The sequence below is a fragment of the Pelmatolapia mariae genome, linkage group LG10_11 (assembly GCF_036321145.2).
Source record: "Pelmatolapia mariae isolate MD_Pm_ZW linkage group LG10_11, Pm_UMD_F_2, whole genome shotgun sequence".
Classification (NCBI taxonomy): Eukaryota; Metazoa; Chordata; class Actinopteri; order Cichliformes; family Cichlidae; genus Pelmatolapia; species Pelmatolapia mariae.
In genome coordinates, this window is record NC_086236.1 from 42,637,660 (window position 1) to 42,665,655 (window position 27,996).

The 27,996-nt window shown below is 42.5% G+C and overlaps 1 protein-coding gene across 3 annotated transcripts in view; it reads right to left on the bottom strand.

Annotated features, from left to right (window-relative positions):
• Positions 1-16: 16 nt before the first annotated feature.
• LOC134635624 (intermembrane lipid transfer protein VPS13B-like) overlaps positions 17-27,996 on the bottom strand; it is a 292,458-nt gene continuing 264,478 nt past the window's right edge. For all 3 annotated transcript variants that reach the window (XM_065471728.1, XM_063485027.1, XM_063485026.1), the window contains 21 exons: positions 26,470-26,736; positions 22,907-22,990; positions 22,534-22,709; positions 19,637-19,807; positions 16,452-16,659; positions 15,115-15,303; positions 13,949-14,095; positions 12,431-12,717; positions 11,471-11,598; positions 11,158-11,354; positions 10,214-10,332; positions 9,116-9,566; positions 8,715-8,873; positions 8,311-8,539; positions 6,422-6,598; positions 5,801-5,971; positions 4,183-4,359; positions 2,965-3,067; positions 1,388-1,556; positions 1,198-1,278; positions 17-971 (listed from right to left, as the gene is read on the bottom strand). In XM_065471728.1, the coding sequence (XP_065327800.1) occupies positions 723-971; positions 1,198-1,278; positions 1,388-1,556; positions 2,965-3,067; positions 4,183-4,359; positions 5,801-5,971; positions 6,422-6,598; positions 8,311-8,539; positions 8,715-8,873; positions 9,116-9,566; positions 10,214-10,332; positions 11,158-11,354; positions 11,471-11,598; positions 12,431-12,717; positions 13,949-14,095; positions 15,115-15,303; positions 16,452-16,659; positions 19,637-19,807; positions 22,534-22,709; positions 22,907-22,990; positions 26,470-26,736 (3,939 nt within the window). In that variant the 3' untranslated portion in view covers positions 17-722. The remainder of the gene's footprint in view (positions 972-1,197; positions 1,279-1,387; positions 1,557-2,964; positions 3,068-4,182; positions 4,360-5,800; positions 5,972-6,421; positions 6,599-8,310; positions 8,540-8,714; positions 8,874-9,115; positions 9,567-10,213; positions 10,333-11,157; positions 11,355-11,470; positions 11,599-12,430; positions 12,718-13,948; positions 14,096-15,114; positions 15,304-16,451; positions 16,660-19,636; positions 19,808-22,533; positions 22,710-22,906; positions 22,991-26,469; positions 26,737-27,996) is intronic.

Here is a 27,996-nt window from a genome sequence, read left to right on the forward strand (position 1 = left end):
ATCTCTGACACTTGAGATAATTTCATTTGTTTAATAAAAAGTTTCTCCATTAATATATTATAGATTTAAATCTTCCATAGAGCTCAGTGGTGAAACAATACAAAAGGCAACATTAACATGTTTGCATCGTGAGGGATTGGCATCGACAAAACCTTTACAAAGAAAACAGTGTTACTGTCAAACAAGTGTTACATTATCATCTTTAAAAAACATTTTGGTTTAGCATCTAACATCCATCAACAGATATATAATATTGCACTTCACATTGGCATGAGACACCGACTCATAAGCAGAATGTAAACACACAGAGCTGCTTGTGCAGAGTGAACTCTTCCAGATGGGTTAGTTAGGAAAGGCTCCGACTGCTGCGGGCTGCACATTTGTATCTGTAACGGCGACAGAGCTCTGATTGGATTTAGTGTCCACTGAAATGTTTTTCCACAATTAAAACTGATCCCACTAATGTTCTTTGTGACTATGTGGTGACTTTTCTTTATCAGAAAATATCTTTCAAAGGCAATTTCTAGGAATTCTAGACACGTCTAAGGCATGGTCGACCAGGTGAACACATTTAGATATAAAACCCCCTCGTTTTTACACCAAAATGTATGTTTTGCATAAATGAGAAGAGTCAAAGTACAAGATACTTGTTTTTTTCACATTTTACATTAAATTGGAAAAATTGTTTCTGAAGCTGAAAGCCACACGTGAGTTTTCACGAATCAGTGGAATCCAATGCGTAAGGCTTTGTTCTTCACCATGGTGAACTTGCTGACAAACACTTTTGCAAAGGCGGGGTCCACCAGGTAGCGATAACACTTGGTGACCGAGGGCGGGGGCTCTGTGAGCGTCACTGGGGGCTGCAGCTGGAGGGAAGCTGCAGAGGGGGAAAGAAACTGAGAGGCACGCATCACGTAATCCACCAGCCTCCGATACTGCTGCTCGGACAGACGCTCACGAACACCGTCACCCTGAGAGAGAACACACACACACGGTTACACTGCTGCTGCACCTGCCAGCTGCAGCAGAGCTAACTAAATCATACATCAAGGTTTAGGAATGCTTGCACTGCTGGAAGAAATTAGTCCGGTCTTAATTAACTGCGGCACATGATGCCATTAACAGCAGTGCAGGAGTTAGAGACTCTGACTCCGACTGTGTGATCGCTGCACAGCTTCATTACTTTTACAGCCTCACCTCAGCATCACTGGTAACTGTCTGCTGCTGTAACGTGAGTGTGAGCTCGCCCTGCTGTCCTGGTTCCTGCTGACACTCCACCTGGAGGCGGCAAGTGGTTTAACATTCACGTCATTATCTATAAAAGGCCCACGAGTTGTTCTCTGAGAAATGTCATCAGACTCTTTAATTCTTTGTGTCTGTGAGTTACCTCTGTGATGGGAAAGGCCTGCTGCTGGGTGTCCTCGCTGAGGCTGACGACAAAGAGCACCTCAGACGTGAGCAGCAGACAGCCGGCGTGCTCCTGACCTGACCCGCTTACGATGGTCACATCCAGGGACATGTGGAGCTCTGGACGCCCCAGAGACTGCAGCATTTTCCTGCAGTCAGAGAAAGCAGGGACGAGTAGACGCTATGAAACCAGCTGGGATCTTTATATTACCCTATAATTTAGAACTATAGACACAACTCCTCCTGCATGACATTTGTGTACATGTACACACGCACAATGAAAGCCTCCATTCAGCCTGCTAACATCAGATATACACTTTGTCTATAAACACAAGACCAAATGTGTCTGCGTACATCCTGTAATTTACATTTCTGCTTGTTCTCAGTGTGGTTCCTATTACACACATACTCAACGGGGAAATATGTGAGCAGGAACTGAAGTGTTCAGTCATGTTTCTCTGACAGTGTGTTTACTTTGGAAGGCAGGTGTTCGGATTGCGGAGCAGATGTTGAGGCAAACACAGTAGGGACAGTTTGGGTCTGCTCAGTGTTACTTTGCTCAAACAGTCTGACCCCTCAAGTGTCTGGGCTACCTGTTGTAGTAAAAATAATTGATGGACGCCTGATGGAAACCAGTTTGACTTCTCTGCAACACAGGGGAGCATTATCTCAAATTTGTGTATTTTATATCAGAATATAGATTTCTTTAATCTTCCTCTAACATTAGCACAAAAAAAAGGCCAAGGCCCTTGAGTGATGAAAACTCAAGTGGAATGTCAAATTTGGAATTCTTCCTGAAGGCAGATGACAGTCGACACTGACTGCTATTACAAGCAAATGTTTGATAGCTATGGAAACCAAACTAAATGAGAATAATTCTTCAGAAAATGCCATAAATGCTTTTTCTGCAGCTCCCGATAACCTCCTGGATACAGAGGCCTCTCATAAATCTTTATGATTACATTAAGAGTTCCAGTGAGAACATACTGGAATCTTTGAAACACTGAGATCTGACGCTGTATATACAGCTCCTCGGAGCCAAAGGTAACCTGCTTGGCAAGCACATGCAACCTTTGTAAACCGAGTCTCTCCAAACTACTCAGGCATGCAAAGAAAGGTGTTCCCCCTCCATGTGAAGGTACTGGGAAACATTTCTGGATAGACTCAGAGTTAAACAACAAGAACAATTTCTAGCTGGCGGCTTTGGCAGAGTGCTTATAAAAACCTTTTAACATGGCTCGATGAGAACAAGGGAGGGCAAGCTGGCTACCATGTGTGGGATCAAGGTCAAACATCTTTGCAGGCTTGTTTGGAGGGGGGTGGGGGTGGGGTGGGGGGTGGGGGGGTAGGTAATGAACTCTCCAAGGTTTTTTTTGTTTTTTTAAACAAAACAGCAAAATGATGAGAGGTAAAGGGGAGGAAAAGAACAGCAGATCCTGGTGAGAATCCAACAAAAGCAAAGAAGCAGAGGCGAGAACACATGTCCCACTTTTGAAGAAGAGCTGGGCAAAGGTAAAGGAGGAGTTGGCGGGAATAAAGAGTGGCTGCAGGTCATACCAGACATATTTAAGGTGGCTGTTTGGGGCTAGAGCAGACTTTTCTTCTGTAGGCAGGTAGAGCTGTTTGGGAAGCTGCCACAGTCCTGCTCCATGAAGGATCCCTGCAGAAATCAGGACAGTTGACAGCTGAGTTTTGACAAAACTGTGGATTATACACATGCTCTGCGTCTGTGTTTCATATACTGGTAAAAACAAACACTGATTAGGATGATTTTGCGTGCGTGTGTGTGTGTGTGTGTGTGTGTGTGTGTGTGCGTATTTATGCCAGTGTGAGTTCATAACCCCAGTGCGTGTGGTCAGTTTTCTTTCAACCCTCTCTAGCTGTCAGCAGAGCAATGGCAGCAGCGAGCCAGTGAAGTCATCAAGTAGTTAAAACAAAGCAATAAAGAATCCAATGAGCTCCATTAATGATGTCACTGCAGTGGTACTCGGCAATGCTGCGCAGCTCTGAGTGGGTGTTTGTGGATCCATGTGATTCATAACAGAGCACAAATCAGTGAACTTGATCTGCATGTGTAACCAGATGATTGGATTTTTTTTACTGAATATATTGTTGGAGCGAGTGCCAGTGGGTATGCTAGTGTGTGTGTGTGTCTTTCTGCTGATGATTAAGTTTGTGTGTTGTAATCTGCGGAGCTCAGAGGTTTCAGGTAGATCAGAGCCAGGCCCTGGGGAGGTAGCGCTCTTTTATGGAGCTCCTCATCTTATTGGCAGTTTATGTGCTGTAGCCAAAAACTGCCAGCACGCACCTCAATCTTCTATCTCCAATATAAAAACAAAAAAAACAAACATTAACTCCACAGGATTAAACTGGCTGTATGTAGAAGTAGTAGCATATGTAGGCAGGCCTGCACTGTGTGTGTTTCAGCAGCTCTCTTCTGGTTCCTGGCTTATTAACCCTTAGCTCCTGCCTGAAGCTGAGAGGAGCGAGATCGTCCATGCTCTGACAAACTAACTCTAATCCATACATGTGTTCATTGTTGCTGAGAGCTCCTTGGAAGAAAGACTTAACACACAGTCTGTACTAGTTATATCTCAATAGATCAAAGAGCTCACTGCAGGACATGATGGGCTGACAAATCCATTTGTAAATAAAGCTATCAACTTTTTACTGTCCAAAAAGTTCTTAAATTACTGGCTGGTCTTCAGAAACAAAATAAAGAAACATTCATGAATTTATTATGAATGCTGTTATCTTTGACTGTGCTGAAGTTACCGTATCCAGTCTGGGAAACCAGTTCTGCTGCTCCTCCAATGGGCTTGGTAAAAACCCCCACGATGCCTTTCCCCACTCCAGAAATCACCCCTTTGGCTTTGCTACCAGCTGAGCTCTGCATCTCCCAGTTCCTTTGGAAGTTCTGCATGGGCTGGTCCACGATGCCTGCTATTGCTCCTGACAGAGAAAAGGAAAAAGTCTCTTTCTTAAACTCACCAAAAGAAAACTTTAACAAAATACAAAAGGCTCAGTGACTTCAAAACACCTCTCTAGATTATTGATAAATTGGTACTAGACCAGTAAATAGAAATCACACAGGTATTCAGACATGCTTTAAACCTATAGATCATCCACTGTGATAGATTTACAGTGCATCCACTGTGATGCAGACATGTGGGCAGCTGTTTGGTTCCAGTCACTATATAATACATATATGAGTCTGATTTGAGACAGACTTGAGTTTTATTGCCCTCTGAGTGTTTATTGTGTCCCTACTGTGCTGTCTCCACCACTCTGTGTCACAGCTCTCACCACAGTGTGAGCACCTCTTTGAGAATGTGCCAGTGTGCAGCAGATGAAATGTGCGTAGGCAGAATGTGTTATGGCATATGAACAGTGGTGAGAAGAAAGTATTTGGCCCCCTTCTTGATTTCTTTTTTCTTTTTTCCCATAAAATCTTTTTGTCACACTAAAATGTTTCAGATTAAACAAATGTTAATATTTGACAAAGATAACCAGAGTAAATATTAAGGAGAAAGAAGCAATCCAAACCTACCTGACCTTATGTGAAAAACTAATTGCTTCCTAAATCCAATACGTGGTTGTAGCAGCAAGAACCGCAATCGAGCATTTGTGATAACTAGCAATAAGTCTTTCATATTGCTGTAATCTGGCACACTCTTCTTTGAAAATTTTTAATTCAGACACATTGGAGGGTTTCTGAGCATAAACAGCCTGCCTAAGGCCTAAGTCCACACTTCGACTAGGACACTCCAGGTCCTGAAGCAGCCCCAGACCATTACTCTACGCTACCATGCTTGACTGTTGGTATCTGAGACGTAATGTGTGCATCTCCCACAGATGCCGTTTTTGTCCAGTCTATTTCTTATTGTTTAATAATGAACTCTGACCTTAACTGAGGCAAGTGAGGCCTGCAGTTCTTTAGATGTTGTTCTGAGTAGGCTCAGAGGCCTTTTCACCTAATAAATGAAATCATCATTTAAAAACTAAATTTTGTATTTACTCGGGTTATGTTTGCCAATTAAACCCTGCAACAGACTGACGACCTGTCCAGGGTGTACCCTGCCTCTTGCCCTAAGACAGCTGGGATAGGCTCAACCCCCCCACGCTAACCTGACAAGGATAAGCGGAAGAGAATGGATGGATGGATGTTTGCCAAATAATAAAATTAGTTTGATGATGTTTGCAAAAAAATGATGTATGCAAAAAACGTTAAAAAAAAAAGATCAGAACGAAAGGACAGGGGAAAGTTTTTCACACCATTGTACACACACATATATTGCTCATTTCAAACATAACTATATTTTGGGGGGTTCATTTATTACTTAATAAGACAGCTAACTGAGTTGTTTGAAGCTTGGTGTTCCTTCTCATATACCTAACAAGCTAATGCCGAGTCGTGACAGTCCCTGTCTCAGTCCGTCTCCGAGGCTCTCTGGCAGCTGCCGTCTCCACTCCTCCTGCCTGGTGTAGTGCTCCTCATCCAGAGACAGACGGTCCATGTTCCTTGCCAGGCTTGTGGCTAAGTTGGTGATGGAGGTTAGGGTGCCTAAACAGAAATGTGACATTCTTATGTTTTCTCAGTGTCTCTAGTGGCAAGGTAGAAGTACTTTTATGAATTAAATCACAGATTTAAAAACTTCAAATGAGCACATGATTTCCAAAAGTGTCCTTCACACTGATCTGCTGAGAAGACTGACTAATGTTGAGGTGGACACTAAATGTTGACTTGTGCTTTTAACCATGTCTGCCACAAAACAAAAGTGAAACACATCATTTTGTGTAACTTGCGTTTGTAAATGTTATTTTCTTTAGTTTGAGTCATTTCATTTATCACACGGGAGAAATGCCATAACTCCATGAGATAACTTAATCTGATGCTCTATAGTCGATATTTGTTGTGTTGCGAGTCATGTGTGAGACTCACATGAAAACTCTTCCATCCTTGAGTCCACAAATAAAATAAAGAAATAGAACAAAGACTGAGCATTTATGTTACCTTTCGAAATATGTTTGACGAAGGAGGTGGTCCCTCTGGACACTCCACTGACAAAGGCTCCAGGCCCACGTGTCAAACCCTCATATGGCAGACGGAAAAAGTCGGATACGCCGTTACCGATGCTCCGCACCAAGCTGGCAGGACTGCCCAGGATCTCCAGAGACCCCACAACCCAGCCTGAGACAGACACAGTGTGCTGCATGGTTACATTTGTGTAGAGCAACACTACAGTACTGCATCCTATGTGTGACGATCTGAACTAAAACAGGATATTTATCCATATTCTCATGGGTCATACTCTTTGCACTGCATTCTGAGAAGTCACAAAAACTCCACTTCCTCAAGGCTATGAAACATTTTAGCAAACAGTCACAAACCACCTTCATCCAGAAAAGCCTGGACTGAAAGCAAACGCTTAAATAAACCAAACTTTAGCTGTGTTATTTTTGGAGTGAGTCTCATTACTCAGAATGAACATATTTTATATTTTCATGTACGATACAATTAAAAGAAGTTTTGTATTCAACAGATATTAAAAACATTTTAGACACTCGCTCTTAGGAGGAACATTCTTCACACGTGCTCTGTGGATAAAGTGTCCTGTGTTTGCCAAAAGCAATTTAGAGTGGGAGGCTCTCTCAATCACAACAAGTCACAGAGTAACTTACAAAGTATTTCACATCATGATTAGATTTTTAAGAGTTCTTATCAGTAATACACACACAAAGACACACACGCATGCACACAAACTCTTGCATGAAATCACACGTGTGACACAGCACAGGATTTACAGCCTCCTACTATCTCACCTCTCTCATTAAACCATAGAGTCCCCTTCAGATGGCACGGCTCATTGATATTTATGCACTGACAACTCCATCACAAAAATCAAATAGTCATTTCTCAGGACGCCGGGCCCCGCTCGGCTCTTATTCTCTGTCAATTTGCACTTGAATGATGGACTCTAATGGTAGGAAACCTACTCTAGTGGGGCCTCGTGGTTGATTCGGCTTTATATGGTTTCCCAGTTGTGGTTTTGGTAAAGCATAAAGTCCTGACAGGAGCTGATGTTTACAGGCCTGAGTCATGCCTTTAAACACACACGTGCTAGAGTGTATGCAAAGATAGTGTGTCTATTGTCCATAAGGCTTTGTATGTGCACGGATTTACACATGTGGGCGCATGTCTGATCATAGCGCTGCACATCCTCATGTTAATCAGTCCCAGAATGCAATGTTTCCTGGAGCCCGGTTCTTTATGATGACTCAGGAAGAGGAGAAGGCGGTAGGGTGACGTGTTGAAATACGAGCAGAAATGAAGGTTCTAACGAGAGACAGCGGGAAGGAAGCGTCTGGCCAGAATGGTGATTTCTGATGTGGAAATGACTGGCTTAAATCAGACCATGTGTGGAGGCTTTGACTAGACAGGAGGACAGCACAGGAGAGAGGTATGGAGCTCTTACAGGGCCTGATAAGTCAGCCTTAGACACAGTGACCGCTAAAGGATTAACCAAAACATACTGCCAACAAACTGGGTGTGAACCGTGAGTTATTGGTCAAAACTTATGATACACCACTGAATAATGACAGTGACAGAACATAAGTCGTTCTCAGGCCACTGGTGATTCAGGTTTTGCTTCCTGGAGCTCTACAGTTTTCCAGCAGCCCCGGGGTGTATCATTTGAAAGATCAACTGTAGCTGTGCTGAGAAGAAATGGCAGAATTTTCTTACTTCATGCTGAATTCACATTTCATTTGGCAACCGACACCACAAATTGTGACACCAAGCCCATCATAAAGAGAATGTAGGAAAAAAGTGCATCATCTATTGTGAATACAGGTGTTTGAGGGTAAGAGAAGCTTTATAACTTAGTCCTGTTTGCTACCTACCTGCTCGGAAGAGGGCTCCCGCAGCATAGTGCATGGCTAGAGCATGGACGAGCTGTCTGGCTGTAGTGCAGAATGGCCCTCTCTCAAAGAGGGAGAAGGACAGAGGAGTGTGGTCTGAAGCAATGTACAGCTTCAGAGAGGCATGGATACTAACTAGCAGGTTGACAGGTTGGATGGTCAGCTTCTGCAGCTGCACGGGGTGGACCAATGCCTGCGCTGACTGGAGAACCTGGATCACACATCACAGTTATCAAAAGAAGTAATTCTCAGACATATTCTACATATCATTATGAGGTTGGATGCTGCTTCCTGTCAGTAACATAAGGTTCCATTGTAGTTATAAAGATTGTCAGAATGTAGCAACTAAAAGTAGAAATAAAACGATCGTGTCATGAATATCGCACCTGCTCAGGGAGGGTGGAGGTTGCTCCAAGTTCTTTGCTGCACCGGGTCTCTGCAGAGGCAAAAGCATGGGTGGGGATGTAGGTGTGGAACAAAGTCTTGATGTAGTAAACAAAAGTGTCTTCGAGGTAGACTCTGGCAGGCTGGAGCTGGAAGGAGATCTGAAGAAAAAGAACCTATTCTGAGAATGGCTTCTTCACAATTGTTTGAGAGAAAGTAAAGTCATTTGGACAAAGATTATGGTGATCTCTTACACGCTGTGACAGCTGCTGAAATGCTTTTAAGCATGATTTGCCTCCAGTAAAAATGAAATCATACATCAGGTAAGTTATGACAATGTGTTGGAAGGGAGAGTGCAGTTAGCAAACAAAAATGCACATCAAGAGATGGGAACTAATCGAACCTCCTCCACCGTGCATCTGTCCCCAGCCAGCGTCAGCCTCATCTGCAGAAAACAGGAGCGTTTGAACTCATTCATTGCTTCAGGGGACTCAGTGGGGTTGGCATCACGGCTCCACAGACTCCCAGGTTCAACTCCCCCTCTCTGATCTTGGCACAGCAGCACAGGGAAGTGGAAACTCGCCCGGTTATATAACTGGTTGTCCAATTGCAGACTGGAGCACCACACCTCGATGAGAGATGAGTCAGACATCAGAGCTGGGATGGCTGCTGTACCCACAGAGGGGTCAACGGCTAGCTCCGGGGGCAGGGAGGTAGGTGCAGGAGCCAGGCTTAGGAGTAGCTTGGTTAATGTGAGTCTCAGGAGCTCCACCGAACTGGTGGGACTGGTGATATCATCACTTAGCACCATGCTGGCCTCACTCAGGAGGATGCAAACAGACAGTGTGGAAGACCTGAAAACAAAACAGAAATATTAACCAAAAAGATCTACAGTGGGAAGAACAGAAACTATTAAAAATAAATGGTATTTACAAATGAAAATATAGCAACAGTTAAAGTAGCCATAAAATGATTTGTCATTTCTTCGGTAAAGTCAGGAAACCTTTCCAGCTGTGCATGTGTATGATGGCTGTGATTATTTGTAAAGGATAATAAGGGACCAAACCCATTCATCCTGCATCTACCAGAGCACTTTAACAAAGATCATTGTCTGAGGTAATTTGTTTACATTTACCTAACATGTGATTATATTAATATCCTGTTTTGCCAAAATGACAAAGCAGCTTGCATGTGTTGATGTAATGGAATAAAGCTGTAATACTATGTTCTACTGTACAACTAACTACGCTCATGACAACACTAGAAGGTTTTATTGCCCTCCTGTGGTGAAAATGATGCCTGTTTCTTCATGTTTTGAGTACTGCATGAAAACATAGCTGTTAACAGTAATCATAAAGCAAATGGAAGTGAACACAGTAAAAGGCACAGGGGTAGATAGCTTGAGGTTAGGAACAACAACATGCATGCTTGATTTCTCGTGGCTCAATTATGTAGGGAACATAAATCGACAACAATAAAACCACTGCCTGTGCACGCATACCTGCTGTGTTGGTTGATTACAGTGTCCACGCTGCCCTCTGGTGCCAGAGACAGAACCAGAGTGCCTTTCTCATAGGTCACGTCTATGTAGAGACAGCCAAAGCCTGGCAGGAACACCACCTGAACAACAGCAGAAAACTAATGACTAGACATTATTCGTCACATGATACTTTGAAGAAGAACTTTTACACAGTTCTAGCTCAGGTCAGTGTGTGTGTGTGTTTCAGAAGTTACATGTGTCTGACTTTAACCTATGCCACTCCAGGTTCAGAGTCATCAGACAGTCATGTGAAGAAAGGAAGCAGATCACTGCTGAACGCTTGGCTAAGCAGTCATAACAAGTCTAGCCTTTGACTTCTCACCCTACCACACAGGTCAAATTCAGACTTCACAGTAACCAGAGATACAGAGCCTCAACCACCCCACCCCCGCCAACCCACAGCTGCCTAGACACAACAGTAAACATTACACATACTGCTCCTTAACATTTTGCTAACCCTACATTACTACCCCAGACCAGACCAAAAATTCTTACCCTGGATCACCATTTAACCCCAGAACACGCACAAAATGAAAAACTAATGTTGCGTGAAGAAGGTTCCGACATACCTCTAAAACCTGATTTTCATTTGTAATGGATCAGCCACACAAACCAAGCTTAATTGTTAACTTGTTTTCCTAATGCGAAGCTAATTTAAAAGAAAAATAAGTGAAAACCTGGGTGCTTGTATTTTATCATCATCATCAGTCACAAGACTGTGACAGGGCTAATCTTCATTACCAGCGAAACATAATGAACTCTGGCTCCATCTAGCTGCTGCTGAGGTTTTGTTATCACTGACATCTGTGGTGTTAGGAAAGGTGTGTGTTTAGGTCAAAAGTTGGTCTATCACTAGGAGGAGGGATGACTTAAGTGGTACATTTCTTCAATTACTACTCTTTTACCTGAGTGCCAGGGCAGTTGATATCTATGGGGTCTGTCCAGTCGGTGGTGCTGTGGTCCGAGGTGTTTTTCAGCAGCAATGTGGGCAGCATCTCTTTCTGCTTGCACTCTGGGAAACTGGAAAAGTGGTAATAGAGTTCATGGTGCAGGGAACAGTTAGCAGGCAGAGCACGACAGTACACCTCAGTCCTTGGAGTTTCTGTGAAACAAAAGAGAGGAAAAAAACGTGCAAGAGAGAAATTGTGAGTTTAACCACAAGGCTTATTAAAACACAGAGAAGAGGTTTCCAGTGTAGCCAGAAGGTGCCCTGCTTACCTTTGACATTTTCCTTTAAAAGCAGTGGGATAGGACACTTGTTGTGGATTAGCATGCGGGGACAAGGGTCTTCATTAAGGGTGATGTATGTCACTCCAAGGTGCTCCTGATAGGTCAGGACTATTGCTCTGCACGAAAAAATAACATGAATAAGGTAAAAGGACAATTTGAAGAAACTGTTTGGATCGGCACAAAACTGAATACAAGTTTCATGAAGTCATACTTTTCTAGGAAATCTTGCTGACAGACAAATGGACAGACCGACAAATCACATCTATGATGTACCTCCACCTCAGCTCTGGCCATAACAGGGGAATAAACCCATAAATAAACTGTCTCCAGACAGCTCACATCCCAGCCCTTTCTAACCACACACAGATAAGCAGTCACAAACCCATCAACACGTCAAACGTCACATTATTGCAATGTCCATTTGCAACTCTCTAAATGCATCTAGGGGCAGAGCCCTAACTGAACCCAGGCAATGCATCATCACTGTGTGTGTGTGTCCATGTTTGTATTTGTGTTTATATCTGTGTGTCTGACTACACATACCATTATACACAAATTAAGAAAATGGCCAGTTTTATCACCAAATCATACGGGTGTATCCGTAAAAAACGAAATTGTCCATTTATGAGCTATTTATCACCAAGTGTATATATCACTGTGTGTTCAGTCCCTGAAAGCCATCCAACCAGCTATCTAAATGGGCTACACTAGATTAAAAGAAGAGAAAAACAACAAGAAATTCAGATGGATGAATTGCACAAGAGCAGCTAATAAACTGACAGTGGAAATGTTGAGGGGATTTCTCCTCCTGCTTCATCTTCAGTGTGTAACAAAGTGTGACTAGCTACAGTGTCTCCTCTCTTTATGTCTAGTGCCAGCTGGGGTTCGGTGCCCAGCTCTAAATGGACTGTCACGGCCAGCAAACCGCAAATGTTCTGCTTCACCCACCTGCTGCTCAGGCCACCCCCTGAGTCTGGTTCCCTGGGAACAGATAAACTCTGCCTGGGGAAGTCTTGCCGGATGGGACCGGGAAGGCTCCATGCTGCAGATCCAACACCGGCGTCAGGCCTTGGAAACAAGCTGAAGAGCATGTGTCTGAGTGGCAAAGGGAACTCCACCTTTCCCTGGACGCTGGTTTGGAGGAGGTCCCAGCATGGCACTGAGCACAGTTTGGCTTGGGATGAATTCTCAGGGGGAAGGAGTGTGAACGTGGCCGTCTCTGGTATCTCACAGATCTGGGAAGAGTACATATTATAAATATTATAAAAAGGCAGCTGAGAGGAGAGAAAAAGACGCTTGAAAAGAGAAAGGAAAATAAATCATGGTAAGAATATAAATAAATGACAGATGAAGGGGGAAAAAAAGAAAAACGAAAGAGACAAAAAGAGAGGGCAAGGTGACATGGGCAAATGAGAATAAAGAGGAGAAATGGTCAAACATCTGATTAGAAAACAGGATATGAGATGGGACACGAAGGCCAAGAAGGAAAGAAAGCCAGAGAGCAAAGAAGATGCAAGTGATTACAACAAAAGATACATGGTAAAACCACATTGTTATTCTACTCTAGTCTTTCTCCCACTGAGCTTAGAGCTAAATTGGTAGCAGAGAAGCCCTGCTGTGCTGGTTTAACAGCCAGTGAGCAGTGTGTAGTATAGGACTACAGGGATTAGGCTCTAAGCATGATGAATAGACAAACTAGAAAGGCATTCCTAGCCTTGTTTGCGGTCTGTGTTATTGTTAAGCCCATCGCCCGCTCTTTAGTTTCTTAAGCTCTTTTTTTAAAAGGTTTTTCAGTCAATTAGTGGCAACTGGCAAGCTTTGCCATCCTTCCATAAGGGGATCTGAAAGCTTGTTAAATGACATCACAACATTGTTGCCCTCTTTAGGGACAAGCAGCAGATGAAAGCAGGAAGGAAACCTGCATCCAATTCTGGGTGTTTGTCTAATGTCCCTATGAAGTGCCATTGCCACATGGTGAGAACGGCGGAGGGAGAGAGGGGGCTGGGGGAAGGTTTGGGACATGATCTGATGGAAAACGGCTTGCAACATCCCAGGGTATGTGTGCTGGAGTAGACACACTGTGTTTGCAATGTGCATAGGGAATAAAATGTATGTTTGAAGCTTCAGGAACTTGAGCAGGCAGACAGGAGAGACAATACGCAGGGCCATAAGCACACACAAATGCCACAAGGATAGAAAGTAGCATTGTGAAATGAAACTCTGGGCCAAACATTTACACCCTTTTAGAGTTAGAGCTAACAGTTGAGGACGTGGCCAGGTGTTGTGATGTATGATGAATTGTCCTTGTCTAGTCTGAAACATACTAAAAATATACCGAATCTGCATTGCTGTGTTTCACATTTTAACATTTGCCAAAATTCTCAGCTCATTAAGTCAAAGAAGATAAAAATTCAGAGAAACCTTCATTCCCTCCCTGTGACAGGAAAAAGCATGCATTCAAATTACCTGGTCATCAGCTGCCAGTGCGTGGTCACTCAGCAGGGGCCTGTAGTGTATAGTGTAAGGAGTGTTGTTGACAAGAATTGTCCTGTCCTCTATCTGCAAGATCTGGATGCCATGTCTCACCACAGATGACACACAGAACTGACACAGCTACGGAGGAAAGAACAGGCAATAAGCTGTCAGCGATAAATGATTAAAGAAAGTAACAACGTTGCTTCTTGTGAGATCTGTAAGTCATCATGTGGTCACGAGGACGACAAATGGTGAATAGATGGCAGGATGGATCCATGCTGTCAACGCTCCATATTCTGTCCCTATGCAGAGATTGAGACTCATCAGACAGGGAAACGTGTTTAAACGTGGTCTTATTTTACAGTTCTCAGGATGGAGCGGCACTGCGTGTGGTTTTCTGTTGATGTCTTTTACCTGCTTCCAATGACAAGGAGGTGTGTTCAGAGATGCACATGTTTTTTGCCTTTCTAATTTCACCATTGCCTCCAACTTTGTTATTTTTTCCCACGATATTGCTAAACACTGGCTGCTTTTTCTTTTTCACATAATTCTCTGTAAACCCACTGGTGCCTGTTTGAGGAAATCCAAGTGCATCAGCAGTTTCTGAAAAACCAGTTCACTTGGCATCAATTCTAAGTCACTTAAATGACCTGTCTTCTAGACTCTGATGCTTGGTTTCAACTTCAGCAGATCCACTTGACTGTGTCTACATGCCTAAGCACAGTGAGTTTCTGCTATGTGATTGGCTGATTAGACATTTGTTTCAAAGAGCATTTAAACATGTGTATCTATCGAATTAGCCGGTGAGTTCTCATGCTGGTAGAAGCTCTGTTGATTTGGGAAATATATTACAATTATTTCTTCAAGAATTATGTATTCTTTTCCACTTGCCTCCCTAATAATTCATCAGAACTTTTTGATTCAAACCACATTATGGCTTTGTAAAAAAAGAAAGAAAGAAAAGAAAAAAGAAAGAAAAAACCACGATGTAATTCAATAACTGGCAGAAAATAAATAAACCTAAGATATATTGACAAAACCCCCAAATTAAAAACATTTCTTGACAAATATGCCTAAACTTCACTTCAGTTTTAACAAACTATTTCACTTTCCCAGTGAGTGACTGTATATTAAAAAAGCTTTGAAGTTTCCCTCACCTTCTGTTTACCAGGGAAGGCTCCCAGTGTGATGTCAGCTTCAACATATCCCTCCTCATCCAGAGTGACCACCTCTGAGCTTGATCCCTCCTTCCACCGAGGAGAAGTTAGGTCATGAACTAGTTTCAGGGCTGTAGACTTGTGGACAGTGTTAGTTTGGGCCCAGTAGATACCAATCTGGAATGCTTCCTGGATTGCAATGAACAGGAGTTCAGGTTAGAAAATGATAACAAGAGACGGAGAATGAAGGAAGCATCAAAAAATTTACTATCAAATTTGAAGCTGTGACTTCTCTCCAAAAAGCTCAAGTCAGTGCTCCTGTATATCAATTCATACAGTCCTCGCAAAGTACTGTATGAATTAATTACTAGTAACCTCAGTGCTCCACACTGATTGTTCATCTGGCTCTGGAGCATACTGATGATCAAAACACCAGCCTTCTCCTATTAAACCAATCCGGTGTGAGAGTTGCAGCTGCAACTGTCTTCTCTCGACGTGTCGCTCCATGATAAATAGGAGGTTGCTATGGAAACAATGATGTATTTGTTTCTATTTCACAGGCTATTACACATTTACAACTTTTTATTTTGTTTCCTCGTGCTGAACCATATTAGGTCTTGTTCTTTGATACACTGCCTTCCCGCTTAGCGCTGGGTTTCTGACAGAGAAATGTGCGTATGTGTGTGTGTTACGTTCCAAAGGGGGAAAACCATCTGCAGGCTGTTCTTTCTGATCTCAGAAGCCAGTGAGAATGCATGCCTGCAGTATACGGTGACAGAGCTTGGCCGCAGTTAAAGACTTAGGCAGGGAATATTGTTGTAATGCAGCTCTGGTGAATGATCTCAGGTTTTGTGCTTATTAGTCGAGACTGAAGTGAGAAAAGAGCTGGTTTCATAATAATGGCTTTAATGCCACAAAAAGACATCCATGTCCTGATGTCAAAATATATATTTGCTGAATTATTACGACTATTGTCATGATGTCACAAAGACGTTGGCAAGTACAATACAGTCTATTAATGTCTTTCAAAATAAGAATGAGTTTTACTGGAAATGTACTTTGAAGAAAATAAGTAATAAATGAAAGTTTGACACTTTGTTTTGGACTCTTACTGATCTTTAAGGCTATGATACAAATCAAGGCCTGGAGACTGGAAGATGAACATTAACTGGTAGCTACAGGATGAAAAATATGCAACTAAATACAGAGTCTGTGGAATATAAGGAGATTTTTAGGGACTTGGGCCATTTTTATCTTTTGTAGCTTTGAGTGTTTAAACAACTCCCATATACATTTACATACTCCCATATGCATACAAAGATCTTGTCGCACTCTACCTTGAAGTTGGGCGGTACAATGACCTTGCCGGCTGGTATCTGCAGTACGATGGTCTCTCCCTCAAAAAGCCAGAGATCCCATTGGGAATCATTGGCCAGTAAGGCCCAGGGGAGCAGCTCCACCAGGAGCGTGTTTAGACCAGGTTTCCAGCAGGAGAGCTTCACCTGCATAGGACTGTCCCATTGTGCAAGAGGCTCGAGCACTGACCTGTTGGAAGAGAACACTTCTTGGATAAATCACTCCAGCAGAATCCCAGTATGGAGAAGTTGATTTGAGGAAAATGATCACTTGAGTCGAAGGTTTGCATCATTTTACACTAAAGTATTTTATATGGTAAGCACTGCTGCACCGTATAAGAATTAAATGTCTCACCCTTTCAGTCTTAATGATCAACTTTATCAAAACACTCCATAAAAATGGAAACCTTACATGGTTTAAATTTGGCAAATCTGACATATGCTGGGCAGCTTCCAGGGCTCCTGCTATTTTTAGACAGTTTCCTGGTTGTCTCATTCTAACCACTTCAACTATGCTTATAATCAGTAACACACTGATTGTGTGCGCTGACTGTGATGTCACCATAGATCTCAAACTTGAGCAGAGAACAAACAAACAGGTCCAGCATTTGTGTGGAGGGTTAAGGTGTGAGGTGAGGAGCGATACAGAGAGCAAGCTTGTCATTTTTCCCCAGCGTTGATCGGGTTGTGTATTATGAATTCGACCCCCGGCTGAGACTATCGATGCAGAGCTGTAGCGCACTGAAGTGTCTGAAGAAGAACGTTCAGAGAAAATGATCTGGACTCGGAGTGGCAGCTCAGATGAACGTTAAGCTGCAGGATCGCCATTTTGAGACGCGGAAGGAGTACCAGCACCCACTGCAGCTGCTCAAGCGCTGAGAGACATTCCTCTCAGTTCCACTGAGAGATCTAAAAATAGCAGCTTTGCTGAAAACAGTCCAGTGGTGTATGAGTCACTGACCTCGAACGTGAGATACGCCAAATTGAAATCTTGAAAGGCTTTTGATTTCTTTTGCTCTTGTTCTCAGAACTTTTTGATCACACCTTGTGCTGACCAATAATGTACTGACAGCAGTCACACAGGCTAAACAAATACACAGACAGAAGTGGTCTGCAAACAAGTTATGCAATACAAACAGATCCAGAGAACAGTTGACAAGACATTTGGGATCACACATGGGCATGTTGAGACACAGACAAACAGGCAGACAGACAGACTCATTTTTCCACTAATTCACTGACACGGCACTCATTTCATGGTAATCATCATCTTGTGAGCCCTAAACAGTGCTGAGTGCCAGAAGAGAACCAAACAAACTCAGACTTACTCTGAAGTTCAAAGCCATCAAAGGCAAACCAGTCTTCTCGCTCCCACAAGGCCGCCTGGACTCTGCTCAACCTACCAACCTGTCAACTCAAACTTGTCACAAACCCAAAGACTGACTGCAGTGAAATGGGACCAAAAACACTGGGAACAGCTTTTCTTTACCATTTACTGGTGTTTATGGTAGTGTGTGTGTGGTTAAATGCACCACTGATCTTGCGGATGGGGACAAAAAAGTGCAGGGCTCATAAATCATACTGGAGAGATCACAAAACTGTAATGGAAAATAATGTGCTCAGCAGCTTTAGTCTAACCCCAGTGATTCTGGAGATTAGGGTTTTAAAAGTGTGAATTTTGAGAGGCTGCTGCTCTCAAAACCCGTACACATAGCAGCTCAAGTACACCACAAAAAGAGGGTGTTTTTTTTAAATGATTATGGAGGTGCCCCACTGCCTTTAAAAACCCAACAAAGAGAATTAAAAAAAAACATTTACCACTTTAAACTTCCTTTGCCCTTTTAAGGCACAATATTTACACACTGCCTGCCAAGGAGCTTGCTTGGTGTTGGTCTGGTTTCTTGACTGTGCCAGGAAGACCGAGTACTATTTCCAAACAGCAAACTCTATCACTATTATCAGCATTAAAGAATAATATACAAATTAAACTGTGGCTTTAGCTTTCTGTCCAAGTTTTGAGTGTGTTTAAAGACAGCAATCAGAGCTATTAATCCTAATGACATCCCCCTTTTCCCTCAACATTTTTCCCGATGCTCCTTCGGAGCAGCAACTTCACAGATTAGACAAACTGCCGCTTTCTATGATGGGAAGTGAGCTTTGGCCTTGGACTTTGTCTCTCAGGAAAAATAGAGAGGCCCGATTCAAAGAGAAACCTAACACCCGATACCAGCCCTCCACACAGACGCAGTGTGTGACATTTAAAGGTGAGCGATGTGTACGGTGGTGTAAGTGCAACACAATGGTATATAAGTGTGTATACACACATGTGCATAGCAACAATTTGTGTGTGTGTGTTTGCATATGTATCAAGTGTAGGGAAACCAAGGCAACCACAAGCAGACATATGGCCCACATGTCCAGCAGATCCGCTGGGACTCTTTGTAACTTGGAGCCTGTGGGAGAGCATGTGGCTGCGTCTCCTACTGCTGCTATCAAGATGATTCCCAGAATGACATTTGTAGACATATTCCCATGTGTGTTCTGCCTGACACTATACGTAAACTCATCCACGGGCCACATTTACACAAGTGCAGGCATACACATACAAGTGTATATACAATGCATGCTCTGCAGAGTTGGGCCAAGCCATAACCAAATGCAAGACCCTCTCACTTGTGTGAGAAAGTGGGACTGTGACAGGATGACAGCCTTAATCTCCGGTCTGTGGGGACAGCAGTGGTATTGCTGCTAATGTCTGATGCATGGCTCTGCATTGTCTTTGCAGTTAACCGTTTTATTATGAGAACAAAGAGTGAGCAATAAAAAGAAGCTTCTTTCAATAAAGGCTCGCTTGCACAACTCTCTGCTTTGAGGAGGAATGCTGTAAGAAGCTAAGCATTAGAAAAATAACACACTGGTGGGCTGCGTATTATGAAACTTTAAATTTAATGCTAGCCACAAAAGAGCCATGACAGGGATGAAAAAGAGTTATTGATGCTACTTATTAAAAAGATCACGAGGTGTCTTAATGAACAGAAAGAAAAATGTTTTTAAGTAGAGAATGAAAAAAAAAACATCTGCCAGTAAAGAAATATTCACAGCACTTTGTACCCTTGCAAACATATATCCCACATCAAATCTGCCAGGCAGTGCAATGCAAAGAGTACCTGTCAGCGTCTTTGATGACATAAGGCCATGGAGGCTCATTGCTTATCTTTGGACCATAGAAATCAGCCAAGATGTTTTCTGGGTTGTCCTCGTTTCCAGTCTTATTCAGTATCTGCTTGATTAGGCTGGTGGAGATGGGCACAGCGCAGTGCGAAGCATCTTCATCTTCCCTAAAGAGAGAAAGCACAAACATAAAATCATTACAATTTTCTCAAACACCGTGTGACTGTGACGTGTGTTCATCGAGAAAGTAGACACCCTAGATTTGATAAGACACAAGAGACAGCTGATTTAACTCAAAGATTAGGAGATATCAAGTTCAGTGAAAGTGTGATAAAAGTAAATAAATAAAGGCACTGCCTGTGACACAAAATCATTTTTCCCAGCAAATCTGGCTTGGCAGTATGTTATTTTACACCAGAAACAATTCAAATATACTTTATTTCACTATAAAACAAGACATCCTTTGACAACATCTGACTATTCCCATTGTTCTTTTCGATGCAATTAAAGTGACCCCTAGCTACACTCCACTTTTGCCCTGAAACCTTGAAGCGGGTTCAATCTGCCTTTTGTTATGGACTCCTCTTCATGACATGCAGTCTTGTCTTACAAACACTAACTCATAAGGATCAGAGAAAAAAAGCTAAATGGCAGTAAATAATCCCACTGAATACCTAGGTCCCAGACACTGGTCAATTATGGCTTTGCAACAACAAGAGAAAAAAATCCAACAGTTTAATAACTTCTTCTCTTTATCTGGGCAGCATCCAGTTCCACTTGGCCAAAGCAAAGCAGCCCCTTACCCCAGAGCAGTAGTTTATTAATAGAGCCCATTGTGCTATAAAGGGAACACAGGGGCTATTGCTTATGGATCTGGGGCAAGTCAGACGAGAGGGACAAGGTGTTGACGGGAAGCTTCTCATCCAGAGCAGTTCCTGAGGGGGAAAACTGGAAGAGGCTTCTGATTGTAACTCTTGATCTTCTAATGTGGTGGCCAGAACGAGGAGAGCAGGACATAAGAGTTCTGGTTAAGACTTGTCTGTGTCTCTTGTGCGGAGACCACAGCTCTGTTCTCTACCTCGTCCATTAAAGCCCACAACTATGCGTAATTACAGGAAGGAAAGATGAGCTGTTGACCAGCGAACAGACTGGATCTGTCCTAGGGGTTTGGGGTCGGGGGGAAGGGGGGCCTTGTGTGCATCTGTACGAAATGTGTGTATGTTTACAATTGTGGCTTGTAGTGTGTGCTTATGAGAATGGAGAGGGATGAGGGATGGATTGAGCTGCGGGGGACAGGAGAGGAGAGTATGCAAGTTTGTGCGGTTTGAAACGGTTTAGGCAGGGGACGGATCGTAAACACGAGGAGCATTGTGGTTGCAATCTAGAAAGACAAGACACTTAGTTCTTTCTGAGCTTGCTTTTTGTACGACTGAAAAGGATTTATCTTCAACAGCAGGGGCCAAATACATTCCCAGTCACTGTACAGCCACTGCGGTTCCTTTATGGCAGCTGAAATCAAAACAAACTTTGTGACCAGATATCTAAACACAACAGTTACAGCAAAAAAAAAAAAAAAAATCTCTCAGGGAGAGTCAATTACACTCAACGTTTACTCTGTTTATTCAGATCACCACCACTTGCTACCAAAAGGTTGACCCCCTACCCCCACCCAGCACCCCCCTTATGTATTTGCATAAAACAACTTAAATTACATTTGGAAAGATAACAAATATAGTAGAAGCAACAACAAAACAATATGTGCATGTGGTAGCTATTTCCCTTGGGGCCACACACACTGAAACATAAACACTTCTGTTACTGAGCGACACCATGCGCCAAAACACATGCCATGTACATATATATATGACATGAAATGAGGTGTAGTGGTGATGCTAGATAAAACAGATAAAATAAAAATGAAGTTCTTAGCATTTCTTTGATGGACTTGGCTACAATGATAAATTGTACAGTTATTGGTTTCTTACACAGAGGCTATGGGAAATATGTGCAAACACATAAGGACAAACTGGGGCGAGTAATAGGCGTAGCAATGATGTATGTGACAGCCTCTGCCCATGATGAAGTGGCATCTGTCACACTTACACTGGCACATTTCTAACCAAGACAATGACAGGCACGGACCACACACAGACACAGGGCTAGTGCGCATACATTTTTTACCTCATGCAAACGTAGACATACAAACGTATTATTTCTACACACACAAACTACTGGAAAAAAAAACTGCTTTGCTGGGGCTTTATCTAAATGAGGTGTAATGATGGTCCCACCTAAAATGTCAGAATTGAAGCTATGTGTCAGCTGCTGCCAAGGTGGCTTCCTCTGTGTGTTGGTTCTGTGTGCGTTCCCAGTCTATGTGTGAAAATTACATCTCATGCTCCCTGAACCACTCGTTCACAATTTGAGTTTGACAAATCCTGCCACTGTCATGAGAAAGAAAAATACACTGAAAAACCCTGTCATTCAGTATTTTTAGGCACATAAAGTTGCTAAACCTACACCTAAAAACCACTGGAAGGTGCTCACCTATTTGCCATGTGGTGAGGTTTTTTTTTTGTCTAGGCAGTGCACAATAAAGGCAGTGCAAAAGGACTAAAACAACTAAACTGGCCACTGAAAATGTCTGCTGGAAGAGAATAGTTTTGGTTAAGACCAAATGACAAGAATATGAGGTTATACTGCATCGTAGCAAGAGCCTACCACCATCATTAGGAGTGATGTCAGATGTGCAGAAATTGTAACATGTAACATGTTTGTGAAGCTGAGGTGTGTTATATAGTGTTTCATAGATCTTAAGCATGAAAAGGTATTAGACATTACTTGAACTACTATGTCCTCTTTTTGGACCAATGCATTTTTTTTTTTTTTTTACCTGGCTTGGAAAGTGAGATGGTGGGTGAGGTCAGCTTCCGTGTTTAGCAGGGGCTCCTGGTGACCCTGTCCACATATTAGCTGGCTTTCTCGCAGTCCGAGGCTCCTCTTCTCTATGTGAACGATTAGAGAGTCCGGCAGGTGGCTCCTCATGACAAACAGTGGACTGAAAACCACCTGGAACATGGTTTTCATACAGAACAATCAATGAAAAGACAAACTGATGAGAGCAAAACTAAATCAGGAAAAACAATGATTACACCAAAAATGTAACGTTCTTAATCTTAAGTGTTGGATAATTACTTGGTTCCCAGAGATCAAAACAAAAAGGTTTAAAATATTCTGTAACAGTAAATATTGTAACGGATGCTCACCACTCTTTGCTGCATGTGAGAGTTGGGTTCTATTGTGATGAGAGTGCACAGAACATAAAGCAATGAGCCATTAGAACAAGGCACCTGAAAGGAAACAAACTAGCTGTTAGAAGATATCAATACCAAAGAAGCCTGAAGGATTTTCAACAAACTTGACCTCTGACCTTGACTTTGATATTTGGTCATATTTGAACTAGACTGAGCATTTTAACAAAAGCTCCTATGGTATGAATTTGAAAATTCTATGTCGCCTCATTCTTGATCTATGTGTTGGGTGTTCATGCCACCCGCCTGGCTGCCTGCCCACCCAGTGGGATGATGACACTACCCCATGAGCCTTTTATGACTGATGGGTAAAGTTGCAACGCTGTGTAAAATGCAAATAAAATAGAAAGCAATAATTAAGAAATCTCATAATCTCATATTTAATTCACAACAGAACACTGAAAACATTAAATGCTTAAACTGAGAAAATGCACCATTTTAAGAAAAATATTGGCTCTTTTGGAATTTAATGGCTACAACACGTCCCAAAAAAGTTAGGAGAGGGCAACAAAAGACCGGAAAACTAATTGGTACTAAAAAGAAACAGCTGCAGGAACATTTTGCACTAATTAGGTTAACTGGCAACAGGGCCGTAATGTGAGTGGATACAAAAATGCAGGATTTCTCAGAAGAAAAGATGGGCTCTTGTTATGCAATCTGCAAAAAAATGCATCGATAAATTGTGTAACAGTTTCAGAATAATGTTGCTCAACGTAAAATTATGAAGATTATGAATATTTCATTGTGTAAAGGACATAATACAGTATCATCAAAAGAATTAGAGAATCATGAGAAATTTCAGGGAGCAAGGCAAAAGGTTGAAAATCAATAATAGATGCTTGCGTTGGTTAGGCCCTCAGGACGCACGGCAATAAAAACAGGAGTGATTCTGTCATGGAAATCACTGCAGGAGCTCAGGAACACTTCCAGATTCATTTTCTGTGAACACAGTTTACCGTGCCATCCACAAACACAGGTTAAAACTCTATCACGCACAGAAGAAGCCATATGTGAACATGAGCCAGTAATGCCAGCGTCTTCTTTGGGCCAAAGCTCATTTAAAATGGACTGAGGCAAAACTGCTCTGTGGTCAGATGAATCTGATGGTATGTGGGTGCATTATTACCTATAGAATTGGTACCTTGCACATCTGGAAAGGCACCATGAATGCTAGAAGGTTTTAGAGTAACTTGTGCTTCCATCCATATAACCTCTATTTCAGGGAAGGCCTTGTGTATTTCAGCAAGACAATGCTAAACTGCATATGCATCTACTACAACAGCATGGTTTAATAGTAAAAAAGTCCAGCAGCCTGCATGTGCTCCGGATCTTTCTCCAGTTGACAACATTTGACGCACCACGAAATGAAAAATACGACCCAGGACAAGAATGGGTAACATTTCTTTCCCAAAAGTCCAGCAACTGATCTATTCAGTTCCCAGACCTTTACAGACTGTTGTTAAAGGAAAAGGGGAAGCTACCCTAGTCCAACTTTTTTGAAACCTGTTGCAGCCATCAAATTCAAAATGACCTTTATTTTAATACTTTTTTAATAATAACCTTTTTTTCTAATAATGGCACATGCTTGTATTTAAAATTTACACAGTACTCCAACTTCTTTTTTTTTTTTTGGGGGGGGGGGGGGGGATTTGGGTTATACTATACTAGAGTGGATGTAGTATTTTTAACACTTGCAATCTATTCCAGTTATTGTAAAGACTACAGACAATAGACTGAGAGGTCAAGGACACTTTTTGTGTGGTTAAGATGTAAAATATGAATAAACTGGATAAACTTTAATGCTTTTGCTCCTTTTTACCCCCTGGCATGATATTTACTGCCTCCATCAATGATGTTTTGTCCTAAAAATCTTTGTTTCTTGGCTTCTTTCAGCAGTTAAATGTTAAGTCTCCCTAAAGCCCTGCAACACAATACTATGGCTGTGAGGACTGACAACTGTTAGTGCCAGATAGTGGCCCATTACAGTCAGTTAAATCTTTGCAAGATTTAAAGGCTGAGAATGTGCCCACCAAACACTAAGCACTCTTAATGTGTCACTGGTGTTTGTCCCATTTACTCTTCACTCCTCATTAAAGTCTTGGGATGCCAAGTCACATTACAAGTGGTTTAGTTTATGACAGCCTGGGGACTTCATTTACTGGTAGGGTCAGCAGAGCAGAGCAAAGAGACAGGGTGAACATTCAGTTTTAATATACAGACCCTTGCAAAATAGACTTATTTGGATGAGGGAGTAAAACTTTGGCAAACAGATGCTCTACAGTGATCAACTAAAAAATGCTCACCACTGGGATAAAGTCGCGATGACCTTCTGTGCTTTCTCTAAAGCTCACACGTTTGAAAATAAGATTTAAGGATGACGAAGATGAGATATGAAAAAGGAGATACCTCAGATGGATTACTGATACAGAGAAACATCAGGCAGATTTAAAAAAGAAAAGAAGACAAACACTGAAAATGGAGGGATGCAGGACAGGTGGACAGGCTTGATGCCAGACGATGAAGTAAAGAAAGGAGTTAACTAGAAGATAGATGAGTGAGCCAGTGTGTGGGCGAGAGGGTAAAACGCAGGGAGGAAACAAGCGAGTGAAATAGCAGGAGACAGGCACAGATAGAGAGATCTAAGAACCCAGCTACTAGTTCAGGCAGCTCTCTCATTTGGAGCCAGCCCTCCAGATGTGCAATGAATCGCTGATCCTACGAAAAAAGATAACAGTGCATGCTGGAGTGCAGTCAGAGATGTTCAGACCCCCTTTTCCAAAACACACACACACATACACAGGAGCTGGAGTGGTAGATGGCTAGCTGTTAACAGCGTGAGGCTTATAAATAAAAAAGAGAGAGGCAGACAAAGAAAGACAGTACAACAAAAATAAAGAACAAATACAAGAACAGCAGGGAAAAAAGTACAGGAAAAATAAAGAGCAAGCGCAAGAACAGCAGGGATGGAGCTGGCGCTTATCCAGTGGTGTGAAAGTGCCTTCAAAGCCTTTCCCTGTGCCCACATATCAGCTAGTGTTTCCTGTCTATGGTTAACGTTGTTATGAGAGAGCATAAACAGTATTTTCTACCTCTCAACATGGCTGGGTTATGGGTTGCAGGGTCTTTGTAAGCCTATCTGAGGGGAAGATCTCAATCTGTTCTCTAACAGTGAGTAGCAGCATGGAAGCGCTGCCACTGTGGCCACCCAGGAGAAGAGGATCCGGTCACAGTTGGTGGTCCAGTCACTGGCTCCAAACATGTTGTGTGGATGGAGAGCCAGTCAGAAGTAGTGGTGTGAGCAATGTGTGAGAGAAACTCTGTGTGCATGGCTAGCACATTCAACAGCTTGCATTTGGACAATTCCAGGCACAGTGGAGCACGCGTGTGCATTTTAATCTGCTAATTGTAACTGATGTAGCTTCTGATCGTAAAGACATGTACAGACAAGACTCTGGGAAACTAAGTGGGAAGCTTTACTGGATATGTGGAAGGCTTACTTAAAGTTCTACTTGTGTTACCTGTACAACAAAGCTGCTGCTGCTCTTATCCCTCCGTTCCAGCTGAACATCCTGTGACCACTCATCGTCTCCTCGAGCCCTTACACACAGCTCTGTCATCTCTGCATCCTCCAGCACATAGGATGGCAGCTTGGCTCCTGCTTCCAGGCAGTCGCAGTATTCCCTGACTACCGTCTGGCTATCAGGCCCCACGTAGTGCTGCACCACTCGCAGCTCAATGTCTTGAGTCAGGTAGCTGCACATGACCTGCCGCCCACAGATTATTACCTGGGGAGAGGGTTGCATGACAGAATTGCCCAAATTAGAAATAAAGATGTTTAGTGCCTTATAATAAACTTCTATAATTATGAGATAAGTTTTACAACATGTCACTGGGGATGTGGAAAGTCGCGGTTTTCAAAAAGACGCCTTCCAACTAAGATCAGCTTTGACTTCTACCTGAATAATTTCCGATTCCCAGCTGCTTTATAAAGGGTAACTTTCCTCATTGCCTTACAGTTTAAGATCACTAACAATTCATATACATCCCCCACTTTTACAAGTTTTGGATGTTGTACTAAACGGGAATAAAAAAAGAATGTAATGATAACGTCAAAACAGAGAAGTTAAGAGGTGTGTTAAAAAAAGCTTTCTCTTTCTTGCAGTATTTTTACTTTAAATGATGTGTAAACCATTGCATTCACATCTTAATTTGGATTTTATTCCACATCTCAAAGGTGACACACAGACACACACCCTTACATCAGTTACCAGAAATACAGTCAATCTGTACTAATATGAACAGAAATGACTTATGTGTGAATCAATGTAAACACATATGTGCGCACACACACACACGCACACACACACACACACACACACACACACACACACACACACACACACACACACACACACACACACACACACACACGTGTATTTATATCCTTGTGGGGACATTTCATTGACACAATGCTTTCCCTAGCCCCTTACCCTAACCCTAACCATCAAAAATGAATGCCTAACCCTGACCCTTACCCTAAACCTAACCATAACCTAATTGTAACCCTGACACTAAAACCACATTTTGAGGCTCAAAAATGCCTTCAAACTCGTGGGGACCGGGATTTTTGTCCCCACAAGTATAGTAAACTACCAATTTTTGGTCCCCATGAAGATGTTAATACCCGTCCACACACACACACACACACACACACACACACACACACACACACACACACAGACTGTACTCTGTGTGTGGCACATCTTATTGTGCTTTTTAAAAAAACTTGTAGTATATGCATGTGCATGGAAGATCTGGACTCCCAATTAAAAATAAAAAATAAAAATCAGTGAGTTTAAAAAAAAAAAACCTTAATCAGGTTGAGTTCTGACTGGACCAGTGATTCTTTTCTGTTTCAGACCGTCTGTAGATTGACCTGTTTCATGACCCAATTTGGGCCAAGCTTTAGCTGTTGGACAGATGACCTCACAGCTCACTGACTGTAAGGTGCCCAGGTCCTGTGTCCACAAAATAAGCCCAAATCA